Source organism: Crocodylus siamensis, chromosome 2 (genome assembly GCF_052110815.1).
Source record: "Crocodylus siamensis isolate JL-2025a chromosome 2, ASM5211081v1, whole genome shotgun sequence".
NCBI classification, from domain to species: Eukaryota; Metazoa; Chordata; order Crocodylia; family Crocodylidae; genus Crocodylus; species Crocodylus siamensis.
The window spans coordinates 69174838-69194840 of record NC_143396.1 but is presented as its reverse complement, the minus strand read 5'-3'; the positions used below and the strand labels follow the sequence as shown (position 1 = coordinate 69194840).

Sequence of the window (20003 nt, the reverse complement as noted above, 5' to 3'; positions counted from 1 at the left end):
ATTACTATCTGTGAAATAAATGTTTGTCCACCTTGTGGTGGACCATATTGCTTTCTTTAAGGTATTTACCTTATTTGACATGGAATAAGATAAGTTTTATGTGCACATGGACAAGAAAAGATTGTAAATCTGGTGTGTCTGTGTTTTCCCCCAAGTTTAATACTTTTATATATTTTCAGTTAAACATAAAGAGTTGCCCAGAGATTCCACTTATAGCTTGATTTGGCTGTCCCTAATGTGTATTAAATGAAGGCAATTTTGGCTGTCTTTATCTTGTTTTACATGGATGTGGGTCACAGACTAAAGGCTCCATTGAATTTGGGCCAAGTGCATATATTGCTTGGAAAGACTTATGTGTATGTGTGTCACCTTCAGCTTAATAATTAGGGCAGTAACAAGCCAGATTTTAAGGCTTGGTGAGCTGACGCTGTTACATCGTGAGTATAGTATGTAATAAGTTGGTATGCAACCTCCTGTGTTTTTTGTTTCTTAGAGGTAGTTCTGATAAACAGATTTCATGTGTAAGGAATACATTTGTTATTTTATATAATAAATTAAGATGAGATTAAACCAATTCATATTAAGATGTTTGTTTTATTAATGAACACAGAGTAATCCATGTTTCACTGGAATTTTGAGAATTAGGATGATTGTAAACCGCAGGACATATTTATTGTGAACTCCAAAGAGTCTTTCTGAAACCTGAAAAAGATTTGTGAAAACAGCCAGTAATAAAAATCACACGCGCTTCATAAAACACTACTTGATAGATATCACTTGCACCATTAAGAACTAAACGACAAAGGATGTAATTTCAGTTCTGGCATGCAATATTAATCGAACGCCTTTAAAACATCTTGCTGATGGGAACTATGACAACATGACATTGAAGAATTATGAACTGAAGACATCTATCTTAATCAGATTTTCGAAGTATATGCCATAAAATATAGTTATTTTACTAGTCTGTACAGACATGTGTTTTGGATGGTATATAACTTTCTGGTATGTTTCTTTTAAAAATGCCACTGATTTTTTTAAAAAATCTGCATTTTAGTGATTTTTAAAAATTAATGCATAGGCTCTATAAGGTGGTAGTAAAAAGATACTAGACGAGACATCTTTCTTTATAGAATATTAACTTTTTAGCATTTATATTTGTCCTTAAATGATCTCATGGAAGAGTTGTTATACAAAGCTATTTATGGCAAAAAAACCCTTTTTGAATAAATGGACAAACCAGATAATGTATAAATGAAAGAGGGGAAAACAAATCAAATTAAAATGATGCTTTAGAATTGTATCATAAATCTTATACTTCCTATATGTAGAGACACAAGTTCACACTTCTGAGAGTACTACAGTCGCCTTCATATGGCTCCTTTGGAAAAGGAAGGATGACCCATTCTACTGCAGAAGAAGCTAAGGGGCCCCAGGGGTATCTGTAATGGAATGGGCCGTTCTTCCTTTTACATAAGAATAGCACTTTTAATTAATATTTTTTAAATATGTTTTAGTAGATTTCCAAAATAATTTTTAGGTTTAAGAAAAAACATAGAATAAGAATGAGATTTTGTGTTGATTTTTTTTTTTTTTGAGCCACATATAAAGCAATAAAATGTTCTAGTGCATAATCTGCAGTTAAATTCACTAGTAACCACTTGCTCTTGGGCAGCTTGACGGCACATCAACATATAGACAAGTGTGCTGATGAGAAGGCAAACACTGGTACGGTTTGATCAAGATCCTTGTATGACTTTTTCCCTTTTTATAGTGTAATAATATAGATGCCCACAAGATAAAGATGCAGAGCTTGATCAAAATGTACTTGCCCGTTTTCCTCTCAGCATGCTGCTGGCAGCACAGCCAAGTTCCCTGAGAGAGAGCCAGTGGGTTAATTTCAGAGTCTGTAGATCTACTAGTGATTAAGCTAATAAGTTGTTTCATCTCCACCAAAGAGTCAGATGCATTTAACAGGAAAGTTAAAATATGATTTTGACCGTTTTGGAACTTGAAGATGATAATAAGGCGTAGCGCAAGGGAGGGTGGTGAACAGTAAGTACCTCCTGTGCCACAGTCCTGTTCCTGCTTTTTCGTATCATGTAAGCCAATGACACAGATCCCTGTGTCATTCAGGAGAGTGTACTTACAGTAGAAGTTATGATGAAGATAACTTGAGAGTTGTTCATATAGCTGCACTAGCTAGTGCTAGAAAAGATGGAGATGACCACGAAGTAGGTGTTGAGGATAAGCCTAGAGCAACTTCTCTGGCACACTAGACAATACAGTCTCATGCGAGTGTGATGTGATCAGCCTGTTCTTGCCTGAGACAGGCTAGAACAAGCCCTTAGAAATTAACAAAAGTAATCATATAGATTTCTTAATCACAAGGTTAACATTGCTGTCATTTCTAGTAGTAGCTGAAGAATAAAGAAATAAATACCAAAGGAAATCCACCTGAACCCCAGCCTAATAGGATACAGAGTTCAATTAATGGATAGGTGTTATTGATGTAAAAGAGCATTTGAATAGACATTTTCTGTAAAGTGCATTAAAAAACCAAATTCATGATTTTATTTCTTCTAGCTTTAATTAATTAAATGCATTAAGCACTCAGAAAAGGTGATCCCAGGTCAACAGCTTTGTAGCATGAATGGTTTATTTAGCTGCAGAACACCTCATGCACAGGCAGTAGTAATGCTAACAGCCTCCCTCAACTCTGACATGGGGTGGGGAGAAGGAGGCAGAGTGGGGTTGCTGCCTGTTGGTCTCTGTGGGAACGAACAGACATTCTGGGTACATGCAGATTACTTTAAGCCATGTGTTTATTGATTGGGAGTGGTGTGTGGAAATGGTCACTGATGCTGAGCATCATACCAGTAACCCAGTGTAAGTAACTTGGGGTTGGCAGTTCTGTGGGGGGAGGAGGGAGAGGTTGGTGTGCCATTGTGGGAAGTGCCCATCCAGTGGGTGGAGGAGCTAAAGTCAGGGTGCCCCAGTCAGCCCAGTCAGGTTGGCAGGAGTAGAAAGAGTGCAGCCCTGGGGCTGGGGCAAGCATTTGGGCTGTCTCAGTGCCAAGGTTGTGCTCTAAATACGTGCAGACATTCGCTATGTCAGGCTGACCATTCCCAATCACCTCCTGAGGTAAGCCAATTTAGATCGGGCTGGCCATTTTTTGTTCAATTGAACCTCCTCTGTCTGCACAGATCGGCATTTAAATCAACTTCTAACCCTAGGGTTGATCTCAGTGTAACGTCTGCACGTACACTGTGTTTGGAGTGAGATCAACTGTGCCAGAATCTATCCACTTCATTGGCATCTACAATCATCATAGTGACCATTGTCTCACAGGTCAGGCACCTGCTGCTCCTGGGGCTTTAGGAACTCAATCCTGTGGTTCAGTAGCCATGGGTGCCACACCCTGACCTGGGGTGTGCCAATGTGGCACACGCACCACAGGAATCCGCTGCAGGTAGGTTTCTGAGGCAAGCAGGATTGGGCCCCAGAGGCTGCAGGAGCATCTGCCTGGGAGGGCTGGAGAATGTGGGTAGCCATAGGCTTCTTTCCCCTTCCTACAATAAGCAAACAGACACCAGCTGCAAAAAGGAAGCACAGCTATGACTAGGAATCATCATGCTCACAAATGTGCATTTGTGGCATGGCAGAAGGCTAAGGTATCTGTTTGCTGAGGTTTTGTGCCATCATAAACATTTTTATTATGGAACAAAGGCAATGTCTGTTTGCAGCCTGCGAGCAGTAAACTCTAAAGGCCTGCTTTTTAAGCCTTTTTGCTGTTCCCTTTTGTTGGTAGTGATTTTTGGTGGTGTGGCCATTTGCCAAGTAGGCAGTGTTTTGAATCTATTGATCTACTTTATTTAGACAATCAAACAAGTTGTCATGGAAATTGTTTTTGATCACTAGCAACCTGGGGTGGGAATCAGACTAATGACCTAAAAAAGAAGGGTTGTCTTGCTCATTACCAATCTTCTGAAACACTTATCCCATCCTAATAATTTATTTGTGATGGGTACTGAAGGTATTCATCTGATGATGCCACCATACCAGAATTCCACAAGAGCTCTTTCTTGGGGAAAATGTTGGATAGACAAATTAGCTTGGACAGTTAATTATTTTCACAGATATATTTCTTCTTTGAAATATAAAGCATTCTAAAATTCTACATATCCATTGTGCAGGTTTATGGTTTTGTGTTTGTTGTGGAAGCTCTGCTTTTCTTTAACAGTAATTAACACTGTCAAAAAATCCTAATGCTTATCAAATGCAAATCATAGTCTTTCCCTCAGGTGAATTGCTGGTTGATGGGTCTTAGTGATCCAGTAGTTATGGAAAGTATCATATAAGATGTCTAAAAAATTACCTTCTCTTCTGGATATTTGGTCTGTCTTTTTCATCCTCCTTGAACTAAACCCCCAAACTGCAAAGTGTTAAGTAGTTATCATACATGATATATATTAAAATACTTTAATCTTTCTGTCTCTGCCTATCTTCTTTTTCACTTTCCCATATGCATATTTTTGTATTCTATCATATCCCATTTAAATTCAGCAACAATTAAATGATAAAATTAATTAAATGTAAATTAGTTTTTGAAAAAGGAAAAAGAAAATGGTTTTGTGGAAGACTACAGAATACATATAATTTACCTCCATGATTGAAATGGCTGCTTTGCTTCACTGCTGCTCCCACGGGTAAACAACTACTTAAATATGTTTTGAAAAATGAGTAAAACTATATTTAGACAGCTTTCTGCTCCATTTCATACAAATTTATAAAGTTTCTTACATATGTTGACATGCAGCTTTATCTGATGATGATTTATGCAGCAAATACAGCACAAGGGTCAAATTTTCTCAGTTATACCTGAGCAACCCTAGTACAGCGGGTTTTTTTAGACCAATCTGCATTTACTATTGATGCACAAATCACCTCCATAAGAGAAGGACTTAAATTGGGTTATTGTGGTCTAACTACAGCCACTGTAAAGAAAAAAGATTGCACAAGTTTAAGTAGAAGTGATTTCAAATGGATTGTGTTAAACCACTGCAACCGCCTATTAGGCTTATTTTGGTGTAATCCAAGCATTTCAGCATAACTCAATTGAATAGGATTAATTAGCTTAACCTGATTTTTAAAAAAACCTGTTGCAACATGTAGGTAAGGCCCAAGTTCATAATGGGGCTCTGTATCTGCTGCCTTTCAACCCAGTTGTGCTTGCAATCTTCAAGCTACATTGCCCCTTTTCCTTCTCACTGATTTACCCTCAGAATGGAACTGTCAGTCATTGAGCATGTTTACGTGCAGCCATATCAAAATTCTTCCCACAGCCACTGATTTTTCACTAACCAGGTGAAGAAGGCTCACCCACATTAGGATGTACCTTTCTCAAGAGAACGATTGTCATATACTACAAGCTGGTTTGGAAGGGAGGAGCTGCATACTATCTACTATGCCATTTGTGGCTGGAGCAGCAGTGTTTTCTCCCTCCCTGCAGAAGTAATTTCCAGGGTTACAGAGCTCAACAAATCTGTATCCACATCATGGTCTAGTAATCACAGAGATTCTGTCAGTCTGCTTCAAGACCTTAATTAGGAAAAGGTGAGGGAGGCTAGTGTTGTACATCCGATGCCCAGAAAATCAAGGTTCTTTTTTTTCCATCTTTGACACTGATTTCCTATGTGACCTTGAGCAAGGCAGTTAACCTTTGAGCTTCAGTTTCTATATGTGGAAAATGACAACAGTAATATATCACAATTTCATTGTGATGCCAGGAGACTTTTTTTATTGTAAAACGCCTTAATGTAGCACCTTTTTTGCAGAGCTAAAAGTGAAAACTAATTTTGCCCATCTCTGAAAATAAGAATTAAAATGGAAACTGACTTGACCCTAACAATAGCACATCACAAATATCACTGTTATAAAGTTTACATTTTCCTCACAAATCAGTAAAATAAAAATTGAATTATTTATTAGAGAATTTGTGACAGAAGAATCGTGACAGTATATATTTAAAGACAGAAATTGATATCCATGGACTGGAGAATCTGGCTATAGGAGTTGTCTTGTCCTTAACATTCTAGCCCTTTGTTACATCATACCTTTTTAATTATACTGATTAACAGGGTATATCATCTAATTTATACATTACAAAATATATGTAATCTTACAAAAGGCTTTATGGAATTGATGAAAGCAAAACATCTAGGCTCAAATCTGGAGCCCAGGCACTTAGCTGGCGTGTCTGCGCAGCGGACTGGGCAGGAGCATGGTGTACTTTGTGGTGCTGCAGCATATTTGTCTATCTTTAGAATGGTGAAGTAACTTTTATGAAGTCTTTCGTGGCTCAGGCCCATGAGGTTGGTTTGGAAGTGTTGGGCAGCCCCATGCTACAGTCTGGTACCTTCCTGCAGGCTTTGCATCTTTTGCACAATAAGCCCCTCTCCGGAGTAGTAAAATCATATAATTTCTATTACAGAGGAGCTCTTTGTACTGGAGCAGGGAACTGGATATAATACCAGAGAGAGAGAGAGAAATGAAAGCAAAGATTAGAAGACTGTTTTTCAAGTGGGATTTTAAATGAGATGGTGAATTGATGAAGAAAAGAATAGCAGATTCATATTTCAGATGATAGATGCTGCAGAGAAGAAGGGTCTCTCATCATGGCAAGGTAGTGCCTGAGAACAGTGCTAGACTGGTAGAGCAATCAAAAAGAGGAGTTGTGCAGGGAAGATAGACAAGGTTCATGAGACAGCACACCAGTTTAGTTTATTCAGTAAAAGAAAAGGACTTATTTCATGTACTTGTACTATGGCTTCCTGTTGTGTAAAGAATCATTTTATATACATTTATAGGGATCCTAGTTAATTCTCTGCCAGCTGATAATTAACTTCTAAAATAGATAAAATTTTAGATTGACTTGAAAAGAAATCTTTGCCACTGTAAGCTTGTTACATTATCGTATAGTTTACTTGTTGAAATATCCCTTAAAGCCATCCATAGTAATTCTAATCAAATGCAGTGACACCCGCTGGTGTTGGTAAAGACAAAGCTGATTAATTGTATGCCATCTCAATGATAAGTTTTCTCATGAATTTAGTAGAGACAAATCCTCAGTGTAAACTCTATGAACAGTTTAACTCTTAAATTCTCTAAAAGGCATATTTCAGAATTATTGTAATGTAGACACTGAGCATAATGCAAGCAGCAAAGAAATAAACTTTTTCATTGAAAATGGAGACGTGATCCACTGAAGAGAAAAAATGCAGTGGTATAAGGCTGTATTTTCTTGTGTCAGGATAACACTACCATGCCTAATGTTCATATGGGTGAGAAATTATTTGTTGTTAAATCATTATTATATAGATTATTGGACACTACTGGAAACATACAGTAATAATTGAGTTGTAGTCTCACTAGAGAAATTTTTCCATTTTTATTCCTCTGCATTATGGGTTTTGTAATATGTTTTCAAGCCATTACAGGCTTATATTCCTTTCTAGCACATCAGGAATTGTATATGAAGACCATACTACTCCATTTAAGAATCACTGCTGGTATTCACAGTACCAAGGAAATATAGCCTCTCTGCCTACTACTCTAATACATACATTTATATTAATAATATAGCTGAGGAAATTAGTTGAAACAGATTGCACTTTGAACTACACGTAATAAAAAATTGGAAATTTGTATGTATTGAAGCCAAGCGCATTCAGCAGCTAACTAGCTTACATATGACACATTTTGTGTAAATGTGTCAGGAATATCTTTATTCCCAGCTCTTTAGAAATAAAACATCTCAGTTTTTGACCTCTGACTTTTATTTATAGAAGATATGAAATGGGTTTTTAAAATGCTAGCATATATAGTGGTTTTGAGAGAGATTCTGTTGTTTTGGTTTTTGTTGTTGTTTGGTTCTTGTTGGTGTGTGGGATTTTTTTTGGGGGGGGCCAAGTTGGGGAAGGTGTTTTTAGCTTTAAAAGTATTATACACTCTTGGTATTTTCATTTAGGAACCACGTATTTCCTGTACTGTTCTGATGGCACAAATCTCTGATCACCTGTGACTTACTCCAAAATGTAGTTTTACCGCATAGTGTGAAATTAGAAAATCTGTTCTGCGTGTGTTCTAATGGATGTAACGGTCATTAAGTATATGAGTCTTCTGACGTTGTAATCAGATGTGATTCAGTCTGCTAAATATCCATGAAGCAACATCTGCTTCACAGAGTGACCTTCTGCTAAAGAATACTTAGCATCTATTAGCAGATCATAGTGCAAATCTGCCTTATTTGAAATGCACTAAACTAGAGTAGTCTACTGCTGTTTAGCAAGTAGCTTGTAATAATTTATTGCAGTTAAATAAAGCTTAAAAAAACTCCATTAAATAATTATAGGGATTATATGCATTTCGAAAACCTTTGTGTTCTACTGAAATTACCCATTTAATTTCAGGGTTCGTTTGTTAAAAAAAGCTGAAATCTAAAGGCACATTAGGGGATCTGTCAGATGCTGTTTTCTGTAGGTGTTAATAAAACTAGATTAAAAAAAACTGAAACAAATTAAAACCAAAAGCAATTTTACCATCTGTTGTATATTAATTAGAACTTTGTGTATCAAGGGTAAACTCACTCTTAGAGAATGTCACTAAATGACTGCTAATAGAATAATATGCAAATATATTAGACAATGGGATTATATGGAGTTTCTTGTTTTGCTTTGATTGGAGCAAAAGGGAGGATGATATATAACAAACTTCAATTTTCTTTCTTCTCAGAGCAACCTCCAAATAACCAAGGCCAGTCGACCCTGCAACCTTTGCCACCTTCTCACAAGCAACATTCAGCACAGCATCACCCCTCTATCACCTCCCTTAACAGAAACTCCCTGACCAATAGGAGGAACCAGAGTCCGGCCCCGCCGGCTGCTTTGCCCGCCGAGCTGCAAACCACACCTGAGTCGGTCCAGCTGCAGGACAGCTGGGTCCTTGGCAGTAATGCACCACTGGAAAGCAGGTAACTGTTAAGGGACCTATAAGAAAATAACAGTTCTAAAGAAAATATTTTCTTACCTGAGAAATAGCCACTAAGATGTTGTGTTTCCACATATTTAATCAAAAAAAAAAAAAGACTTCTGAAAGTGAAAGGCACTTTAGCTGTTTGTGTTAGTGCTCCTTTTCCAAAGCCTACATTTTGAATCCATTTTCCTCAAGACCCCAGTCCCTAGTGATGTCTATCCCATAGCAGTTGGGCTTGGGAAGTGTCTTAATTTTGAGGAAAATTCTTAATGGTGTTGATTGTTCTGACCACGTTGTATACCTTGTCGGCTGTGTACGAGGCAGACAATGCTGTTGTGCAGATCAGCCATTATGGGACTCTCATAATGCTTTGTCAGTAATCTGAGTCTTTTGGGGGAGGAGTCTAAGAGAAGGTAGTACTTTCAGGTTTTATGGTTTTGTGGTACAAGCAAACTTATTACACTTGTCTGTGCCTACATTTCCTTTTCTCATTGATAATTGGCATTCAGACAGAAGGGAGCAAACAAAATGTAATGCTCTCTACAGTAAAAGATTTATCTTTAAAGATTTTTTGGTAGGACTTACGAGCACAGAGCTGAATTTACCTTTGGTAATTAATTAACACTCTCTCCAAACAATCAGTCGACACTAATTCACTCTTGTCATTTAGAATTTTTTTATTCAAGAAAAAAGTAATTTTCCAGTTGAGTCATCAAACTGAATATGCATACTGATAGTGTGGTTGACAGTAATTGTTTTGTAAAATAGCTCTCAAATGTGTCAAGTTTATTCTTTGAAGCCTATTTAATTGCATGTTTATAGTTAGGGTGACCATATTATGCCTTTCTGCCTCCCTGCTAGACAGCGCCCCACATCCCTTCAATTCTGGGACATATATTTCAATTTTCACCAACTAGCTATGACCAACCTACAAAGTCTGGGACTGTCCCTGCCAAACTGGGTTGTATGGTCACCCTGTTTAAAAGTGAAGTGAACAATAGTCAAAAACTGATTTTGACCAATCCAAAACATGTGTCCTAAAAGCAAACACTCCAGTAATTTTGTTCTTGCTGGGGTTTCAGGTGTTTGTTTAAATTTCCTGCTAACTCTTTGGGAATAAAGTAGGACTAGCTACTTCATTTCTGGCTTTTGTTAAACACTGCTATATATTTCTTATGAAGTTAGGTTCTTCCAGGATAGGATTACAGTGGGTTTCATCACATTCAGAGTACGTATTAAGCATATTAAGAAAAGATCTCCATGTAGAATAAGCAGCTACGTATTAGCAAAGAGCTCACTACTAAGATATTCAGCCTTTTCAGGACACACTGTGAATCTCCACTACACTGATGTGATTCTTAATGCTTGCTTAAATTGTCAGGGGTTGGCCGAGGGAAAAAGCAGACATCCATTTTTCATTGTGTATGTAAAAAGAAGAACATTCATCTTTAAACTAGGATGCCATTCCCAAACTAGAATGGAATATTCTTGCCAAGTAGAGTCATCACATCTTTTAAATATTGCTGATCAAAAGCTAACTGTGTTTGAACATCCAGTTCCTGAACCTTTAAACATGATCTGAAATGTGAAAAATTCACATAAAAACCAACACAGCCCTACTATAGTTTCTCTAATAGACTCACTTGGTTGGAACTCTTGAGGTGAAGAACCCATCTTATTTGTCATTGATTTTTCCTTTTTTTAGTTAAGGTCCCCTATGGAGTGCGAATTTCTAGCTCAATTTCAACTATATTAACTTTGTACTAGGTTTCTTTCTCTATCTGTTTCTCCGTCTACTGATTTGTTTCATCTCTGGCAAATATTTTAGCTAATGCTTATGCTTCTTTTTTATGGCTAGCTTCAGTGCCCTCTGATTTTTCCACATTTATCATTTAAAGCGGCAAAATCGGAGAATCACTGTATGTAGATAACCATCTCTTTAGCTCTTTTGACTCACATTGGTGATAGCTGACAAAAAATGACATACAGCCTGCTTGATGAGTAGTTCAGTAGTGTGTGGGCTGTTTTGGGGCCTGTGCACATGAACATGAGAGGGGGCTGTGTTGGAAAGTGAAAGGTTGTACCACCAGTTTTATTGCAGCAGTTGTCATTCTGAAAATGGTTTTCTAATTACATATTTTAGTAGGAGGGATTCATTTTCATGTATAACAGAATAGTTTGCAGTTTTGTTACTGCTCTGTAATGTTGTTTTTGGTGTAAGATGCTTACTGCTGTTACAGGCTACATAGATAAACTGTGAGGGAACTGGTCAGCAATATGTGGCAAAGATTTCCAAACTTTATAGATAAAGGGTTCTCTTCCCTTAAAATGTTACGAGGGCCTAATATAACTCTCATTAAATGCATCCTTCTTTCTGTCTCACACCCTACTGAGGCTACTGTGGAGAAGCAACACAGGTATCTTCATGGGGAGTAAATAAAAACTCTTCCGTCTCCTTTTTTTCTTTTAACCTCTGATTTTTTAAAGCCTGTGTGATTACTTCCTGGTGTATTTAATGTGCTGTTTGACTCTTCTTCTTATGCTATCCTATGATTAAAATCAGGTATAGGAACAGTACATTTGGTGGGGAAATCAACGTGACCAACCAATCTCAAAATAACATTAGAAGGGGTAAAGTGGCAAGGCTGTACTTACTCCTTGATGAATTCCTTCTTGGGCATCAGTGTCTCATTTGTTTTGTTTCCATAGTTTTTACCTTGTAGTTTAGTAAATGCTTTGCTAATTATTAATGTATGAAAATGATTATTAAAATAAGGGGTACAGTTTGTAGCCATATTGGTCTACAGGCAAAAGGAATTGGAACTTGTGGCAGAGGTGATATCTGTTGTTAGATCAACTAGATACTTGCAAAATAATTCTTTTTTTATTTAAAATCTTTGCATTCTTCTATGCCTAAGGAAGGGTGATCATGCCCAAAAGCTTGCAAAAAAAAAGTTTTTGCAAATATTTGCCACGAGTTCTGATTCCTTATTAAAATAATGTTTTTCTTAATATTGTTAATATTAAATTGTTTCATTTAAATATCTGAAAGTACAAAACTGCTTTAAAGTAAATCCAGTTGATTATGTATCTCAAGAAAGTGTACAAAGAAGGATAAGTTTGAAGTCTTATATCTCTTAAGAAAACAGAATGACTTCTTGTCTCAGTATACTAAGATGTGGGGGGACGTGGGCACACTGGAAGGATGCAACAGGCTACAATCAGACCTAGACAGGCTACAAGGGTGGGCAGATGAGAATAGGATGGGTTTCAACACAGACAAGTGCAAGGTGATGCACCTGGGGAGGAACAACCGGCACCATACATACAGGTTAGGGAACTCCCCTCTTGTCAGCACAGAGGTGGAAAAGGATCTTGGGGTCATCATTGACTCCAAGATGAACATGGGCCAGCAGTGTGGAGAGGCAGTTAGGAAGGCCAACCGCACCTTGTCGAGCATCCACAGATGCATCTCGAGCAGGTCCAAAGAGGTGATCCCCCCCCTCTATGCGGCACTGGTCAGGCCGCAGTTGGAGTACTGCATCCAGTTCTGGGCACCACACTTCAAGAGGGATGTTGACAGCATGGAGAGGGTCCAGAGGAGGGCCACTCGTATGATCAGGGGACAACAGGACAAGCCCTATGAGGAGAGGCTACGGGACCTGAACCTGTTCAGCCTCCAAAAGAGAAGACTCAGGGGGGATCTTGTGGCCTGTTATAAACAAGTCAGGGGGGACCAGCAGGCGTTGTGGGGAGTCACTGTTCCCCCGAGCACCACCAGGAGTGACCAGGAATAACGGTCACAAGCTGGCAGAGGGTAGATTTAGGCTAGATATCAGGAGGCGCTACTTCACGGTCAGTGCGGCTAGGGTCTGGAACCAACTTCAAGAGAAGTGGTGCAGGCACCTACCCTGGGGGTTTTTAAGAGGAGGTTAGATGAACATCTTGCTGGGGTCGTTTGACCCCAGTAATCTTTCCTGCCATGCCAGGGGGTCAGACTAGATGATCTGCTCAGGTCCCTTCCGACCCTAGAAACTATGAAACTATTTTTCAAGCTTTGTTTGGGGACTTTTAAGCCCTAAATTCCTTAGTTAAATTTGTGAGCATGAGGAAATCCCCACCTCCAGTCTAGGATTTCAGCTCTGAGAATGTAGATTTTGAATAAAATTATGTTAAGGTATTTCTAAATCAAAAAAGAGTAGTTTTGCCTTCTGTTTAGCTGAATTTACAATGTGAGATTGTAATTGGATAGCAAAGATGGAAACGTATTTTGCTTGATAGACCGTGAACTACATTCTCAGCACTCATTCAGGTCAAGGAACTAAATACAATGTTTATAGTTTTATGCTAATGTTGCATTGGGTTTTTTTCCCCTCAGTTTCCAACTATAATTAAAACAATAAGTAGGAACATTATACTGTATTATCACATCACTAATCTGGCTAATTTTTCTCTGGCAAAGGAAACAGTAATTGCTGAAGAAATAATTAATAACTGCCACATACCTCAACATCTTGGAAACAATAAAAGCACTAAAATATCTAAAAGGGGAAAGTGATAAAAAAGGATTGTATAGATGTATTGTGTTAAAAGCAGTCAGGAAACTAGACCACAACTTTATTTAAGAATGCGAAGGTTGTAGGAACTGTTCACCCATGATGAAACATTTGTACTATGGGACAATAATGTGATTTTATCAGGGTGATATCCAGTGAAACCAGTACCTTTTAATATTGATTAAGATACTGAGAAAAGACTTGTTAATCGTTTCAGAGGGAATTTTAAATCAATTTGCATAAAGGCTGATTGCCTCCAAAAAGTACTGTGTTCTGAAGTGCGAAAGCCTTAAGTCTCTAAAACAGAAGTAGTTTATATGCTCTATCCAGTAACAGTATTTCAGTCAGATTCATTATCGCCTCCAACAGACAGCTTTTTAGTTCAGTTTGGGCTGGCCCAAATTCAGTGAACTGTGTTCATGCTTTGCCCCAGAGAAAGGATGGTTCAGATTATAGGTTACAAGCAAGTTTATAGGTTACTTGGGCAACTTGAGTTCATTCTACTCCATATTTCTTGTGAGTTTGAGAAAATCCCTCAGTTTCCCTGTGTCACAGTTCCCCACGTGTAAGACTGGGGAAGTAGTCCTTCACCTACTACACAGGACTTAAAGGAGCTAATTACATAATCTTAAAGGTGGATCAGAATTTTTAGCAATTAAAAAAAAATCACATTTTCTCTGTCATAGAGCTCTGACGAGCATTCATTCAGTCAGACACTCACTAAGCTGTTGCATTTGAGTCCCATTGTTTTGGGCCCACATGCTCTTATGTTTCCCCTGGTGTGGTAGTCTGCTGCACTTTCTCCAACATATCACAGATGTCTGGCACACAAGTTCCTTGTCTGTTACTTGTAATGGAAATACAGCATCATGACCCAACTGTCTTACATCCCTGGAACAAGTGCTGATCTCCCAGACTCCACAGTGTCTTAAACGTACCCTTCCCAGAGCTCCAGTCTCAGCTCTGTACAGGCATTCAGTTTCTACTGGGAGGATTGCTGTTTTCATGGTGGAAACCAAAAGTGTGCAGACATTTCAGCTTTTTCTTCTGCAGCAAAAATGACAGCTCTAGGAAAAAAATAACTTGACAACAGCCATGTACAAATTCCTCCCAGGACAGTTTCTTCTGGGAGATTGACCATGTGTACACTTCCCTTTGGTTTAACTTTGAAGGACTGGGAGGAATGGAGTAGGGGAAAGGCTCCTGTGCCATCCAGGGGAGAGGAAGTGGTTGCAGACTGAATGTAGACAGGAGGGGAGGAGCAGCCACAACTGCTCCCTGCCTGCTTCTCATTCTGGAGTTACCAGTATGAGAAGTGGGCAAGGATTTTGTTACGCCACTGCCTCCACTTGGCTGCTGTGCATTAGGAGCCAAGCACAGAGACCAGTGCTGCCCCCTGCCTGCTTCCCCTCCCCTCCCTGCAGGCAAGCCAGGCTTTGGAAGCCTTTCCTAGCTACCGGTCCTGTGGAATTTAAATCCACTGTTCAGAAGAACAAGGAGTGTAGCGAGGGGAGGGAAAGCCAACAGAGCCTGGGAAAAGCCTCCCCAAACCCAGCTCCTGGACCTGCCAGCTTCTAAATCAATGCCCTCAGCTAGGAGGCAGGGGATTCCAGGGGAAGCTGATCAGGCTGGTAATTGCACTCAGCTAGGGTAATGAAGCAAAGCCCCTGCCTGCTCCCAATACCAGAGTCCCAAGTGTATGGAATGAGTGAGGACTTTGCCCCATTGCTCTCTCTGCTTGGCTCCTGAGCACAGAGTCGAGGACAAGAGGCAGTGCTGCGAGCCCCCTGCTTGCTTCACACACAGGAGTCCCTGGTAGAGGTGGGCAGAGGGCTGTGCGAAGCTTCAGTCACTGATTCGATTCAGTGGAGATTCAGCCGGATTCAGTGGCTGAATCTCCGAATCCAAATTGACTCAGAAAACGCTCTAATCTCTTTCTCTTAACTAGGATCGCTCCAGTCTGAGGAAGGCCCATGAAGCTGGGGCGAGAAGGTGGTTGTAGACTGAATGTCTATACGGCTTCTCTTCTTGGAATCATTCCGCAGTTAGACATGAACGTTTGTATGCATCCCTCATTGAGACTCTGGGCTTGCAGTTCATAACTTGAGAGACTCATAGCAGTTCAGACAGATGTGTGGTTTTGCATATTTACCTTCCTCCTTCCCCTCTGCACCCCTCCTTCCAACCCCAATTTCAGACTTGGAAACTGATTTGCCACCAGCAGTAGCCAACTTCTCATTCAAGTCAGAACATCCCTTGTTAGCATCCACAAGTCAAAATGGAGTTTGCAGTCTGATAATAAACAGATAGACAAATAGAGTCCTCAATAGTTATTCATAAGCTAAACCTATACAGATTTAGCAAAAAAATCCCACCCTTGAATTTGAAATGTTCACTCTAATGCCCTGTTTTTGTATCTTATCTCTGTGTGTAGAAAATTAGGAAATCAAGCAGTCCTTGCAAATGGTCATGACAACCGTATAGAGATGGATGTGTTTTCTCCAACATATCACGATAGCAGTTATGGGTATGTTACTCTAAGTGTTCATATGATGCTAGCTGCTGACACAGAAGAAAAAAATTACTTCAAAATCTGATTAAATGAGACCTTTTAAGACCTTTTGGTCAATCTTTAGCATCTGTGTTTAAAATTACATTATTACATTTAAAAATATTTCTCTTGTAAAAATAAAAGTATGTTGCTGTATGAATGACAAATTTTGTGAGTTTATATTTACAGAACAAAAATATAACTGAATTTGTGCTAGTTCTTTAGGGCCTGGAGCCATGAACTTTCTCACAAAATATGTATGTGAGTAAAGATGTGCAGTATTCTATCCTTAATTTGTAAATTTTTATATTTAATTCATGTTTATTAGATAACTATGAATATTATTCCAATTTAAGCATAGATCAACTAGAAAGAGCCTCTAGTACTAAACATTCTATTTTTTATCATAAGTTTTTATAGAGATTAGTGTGAAATCTACACTGCTGATAAATATATGCCTAGTAAAAAAGAATTCCATGCCAGCAAACCAGTCAATTTATAATGTTAAAATAAAATTTTATTTTGTTTAACACCTCCATATTTACTTAACTTTCTATATTAATGCACTCCTTCTATTTGGACTACATTTCTGTAATACTGACCATTTTTATCATAATATTTAATATTGTAAATTCAGACCCACAAAGAGAATACCTGACCAAACAATATAGCTTTTGATTAACTCAGCGTCTTTGGATAGTAAACTCTAGAAGCGTACTGTTTGCTTCATTGTCCTTTCATTAATGGTTAAAATGAAAACTCTTGCGTTATGACTTGGATACCCTAACTTCTGCTGTGTATCATTTTATTCTGAAAAAATTCTCATTGCAGTTAATGACACTATGCAAGACAAAGTATCGAGTAATAGAAATATAGGATTAGAAGGACCTCCAGAGTCATCTAGTCTAAGCCCCTTGAATACAACCTCTTTAACAACTCTTGACATTCTCAGTCAGACACAGATTAAAACTTGGTAAGATAAATTTAGATAACTAATGCTTTTCATCAAATTTGAAGAGACTGCAAAAAAAATAAATCTCTAGATTTTTTATTTTTTAAAAGCTAAACGTAAGCATACTGTAAGAAAACAAAAAACCCACAATTGTTGTTCCCTCTAGATCAATTACCACAATTCTGATTCAGATGCATAATTGCTAACTAGTAGACTTAATAGAATCACACAGATCCATATTATGTATGTTTGTAATGGGACCACCAAATGCATGCATTTTGCCAAATGAACCACATTATGTGAAATTACTGTTAACTGATACTAATTCAGGTAACACAGCAATGAAATTTATCTTATTTGTAAGCTTTTTGTTTTTAAAATTACGCTAGCAGGGATCATCTCCTGGTGTGAAAGTTGTCCAAAGATAATAGCACATCAGTTCAAAAGCATAATAGATTTGAGAGTACAACATGCTATCAGCATGAAGATGCAGTTTATCAACCTCACTAACATACTGTGTCACAGCTAGAATCATTATATATTTGTTCTTTTGTTTTCATGTATTACGTACGTTATAATATGCTGTTTCTTCAGGATTGCTTATCTTTGCTCTTTTTATTTGGCTCATAAAGAGCCCATTAATATAATAAATTTGAAATAATAGTAAAAGGAGATCTTCAGAAGTGAACATTACAACAATTCATATGCCTAAACCTTAGTCATTTCTTTATATGATTTAAAGCTTAAGCACAGTGCATTATCATAAGACATTCTGATAAGGCATTTTGTTGATATGTGCATTTTTCTTTACGTGAAGCAAGTTATTCTAAATCTTGCATATATATATTAGTTCTTATCACTGATTATCTTGAAAAATCAGCTACCCTATTTTTGTGTGAGAGCTTATTCATTCTCTTTAACTTACTTAATCTGATACGTATTTCCACAAACTATCTAGATGAAAAATTAACATGTGCAAAATTAATAGGTCAGACAGTAATGGCAGGAGAACCATTTCCATCTTCACCTGTTTGGGTTGGGTTAGAATTTTTGTCATTTATGTTGGGTTAGAATTTTGGATACCTTTACTTTTTGGCTGAAATTTTCCTACTGTATCTAAAAGTGACTTTTTTGTACTTGTTTTAACCAAGGAGAATTTGTTCAAAAAAGTTATGTCATTTTTGCATATGAAGAAATTGTGGGGAAATTTCATATTGCTGTATGTGCAGCTGGTAATGCTACTTATTAAGGTTGCCCAACACTTCCCATTATAAGTGCCTGATTTCTGCAGCTTAAGGCCATGAACAGGCATTAATTTCTAGTGGAGGAAACTTTTGAGAAATCTCTCCTGCTAGAAATCTTTCCAGCAAAGGGAGCAATACAGGTGTCTAGCCTATGGTTCCTATCTCTCTTGCTCTCTGAGTCTTCCCCAGACTGGTGATCAGTCTGGGGAAGGCTGCTCCACTCCATCTGGTCCCAAAGAACAGGAGGAGCAGAGGGAAACCACCATCCATCCACTCCCTAGACTGGGGACCCTTGTAAGGCTGTTTTTAATTTAAATTTAATTAAATTAAATTTTTAATTTAAACCCAGCAGCCACAGCCCTGCATATATGGCTGCGGGTGCAGGGTTTTGCGAGTGTTATGCCATGTGACACTTTGACATTTAAAAGCCAGCACTTCCAGGCACCCACCGTCCCCGTTCCCCGGGGGTGGAGGGAGCAAGGGACAAAGCCCCTACCCTGTCCTGTTTCCTAAACCAGACAATTTATGGCTTGAGGAAGAAGAGGGGAGCAGTGCCTCACTCTTCCCCTCTCTTCTGAAACTGGTCTGGGGGAGCAGTGATGCAAAGCCCCAACCCTGAGGTGGTCCTCACTGTTCCCCCCCACCCAAAGCAGACCCAGAGGGGAACATACAAGGTTGTTACCCCAGGGAGAGGTTGAATAAATACTTGTACAATTATCACTTCTACCAGAAGAGAAATTCTCCCTGGTAGAAATGTCATGCCTGTACATGGCCTAAGACTTCAGAAGATTTTGAGTGTTTCTGCTGAAATCTTCCATAATGGTCAACTGCCCTGGCCTGAATTTTTGTATTCTTGATTTATTTTTAAATTTCACCACAATTATGCAGTCATTTCCAAGAAAAAGGACAGGGAAACACAGTGTTTTTCCTATTTAAAATCTCTTGTAGCATTTCCTTTCAGACCTAGTAGTTCTTCTGTATGTGAGAACAAGGTCTTAGAGTTAATCTAAGAGTAACCTTTGTTTTAGGAATGTGCTTTTAGTCATGCCTGTGAGGAAAAAATTATCAAATTTGGACAAGTTATAAGCCATTGAAAAAATGCATGTTTGCATTGCCTAGTTGAGACTTGCCAGAAGCTTACAGCTAAATTCCCCAGAGGATGTGTTCCAAAATGAGTTTGCTCGAACCCAAAACTGAGAAGGACTTTCCCTGCAGCTGCAGTTCCTCATTATCCAAACTATTCTGGGTCCAGGTCAGGGCATCATAACTGAAATGAGGGAGCCTATCTATTTGTTCTCAACATCCCTCTTCTCTACAGGTGCTCAGGTAGCATGAAAAAGAGGCCACCCAATTCAAATGCAGAGATAAGAGCCACAGATAGCAAGGACTGAAGGCAGTAGAATGGGGTTGAAGATGTGAGATTGAAGCTTTGGAAGCAGAAGCAAGAAACTAGGATTTGTTGGGACAAACTGAGACTGCTAGGGAAAGGAGGTACAGACTGCTTGGGCAAGGGGTTTGTGAAGTAGAGATTAGAGGAGACTGGGGATTAGCTCAACAAGAGGACTGAGAACAAGTGGAAAGAGGGGTATGGATGGAGAATTGTGACTGGCTGGGCAGAGACTGAGAAAAGGAACCATGTGGAGTTGATGGGAAGGGCAGAGCACTGA

The 20003-nt window shown here is 38.6% G+C and overlaps 1 protein-coding gene across 13 annotated transcripts in view; it reads left to right on the top strand.

Moving 5' to 3' along the window:
* Positions 1-20003, top strand: part of TENM3 (teneurin transmembrane protein 3) — a 2356642-nt gene that overhangs the window by 2147740 nt on the left and 188899 nt on the right. For 10 of the 13 annotated variants that reach the window (XM_090036139.1, XM_090036135.1, XM_090036141.1 and 7 more), the window contains 2 exons: positions 8794-9031; positions 16024-16116. The exons of 1 other annotated variant lie outside the window; for it this stretch is intronic. In XM_090036139.1, coding sequence (XP_089892265.1) covers positions 8794-9031; positions 16024-16116 — 331 coding nt within the window. The remainder of the gene's footprint in view (positions 1-8793; positions 9032-16023; positions 16117-20003) is intronic. 2 more of the 13 variants (XM_090036140.1, XM_090036143.1) reach the window with 1 other exon arrangement.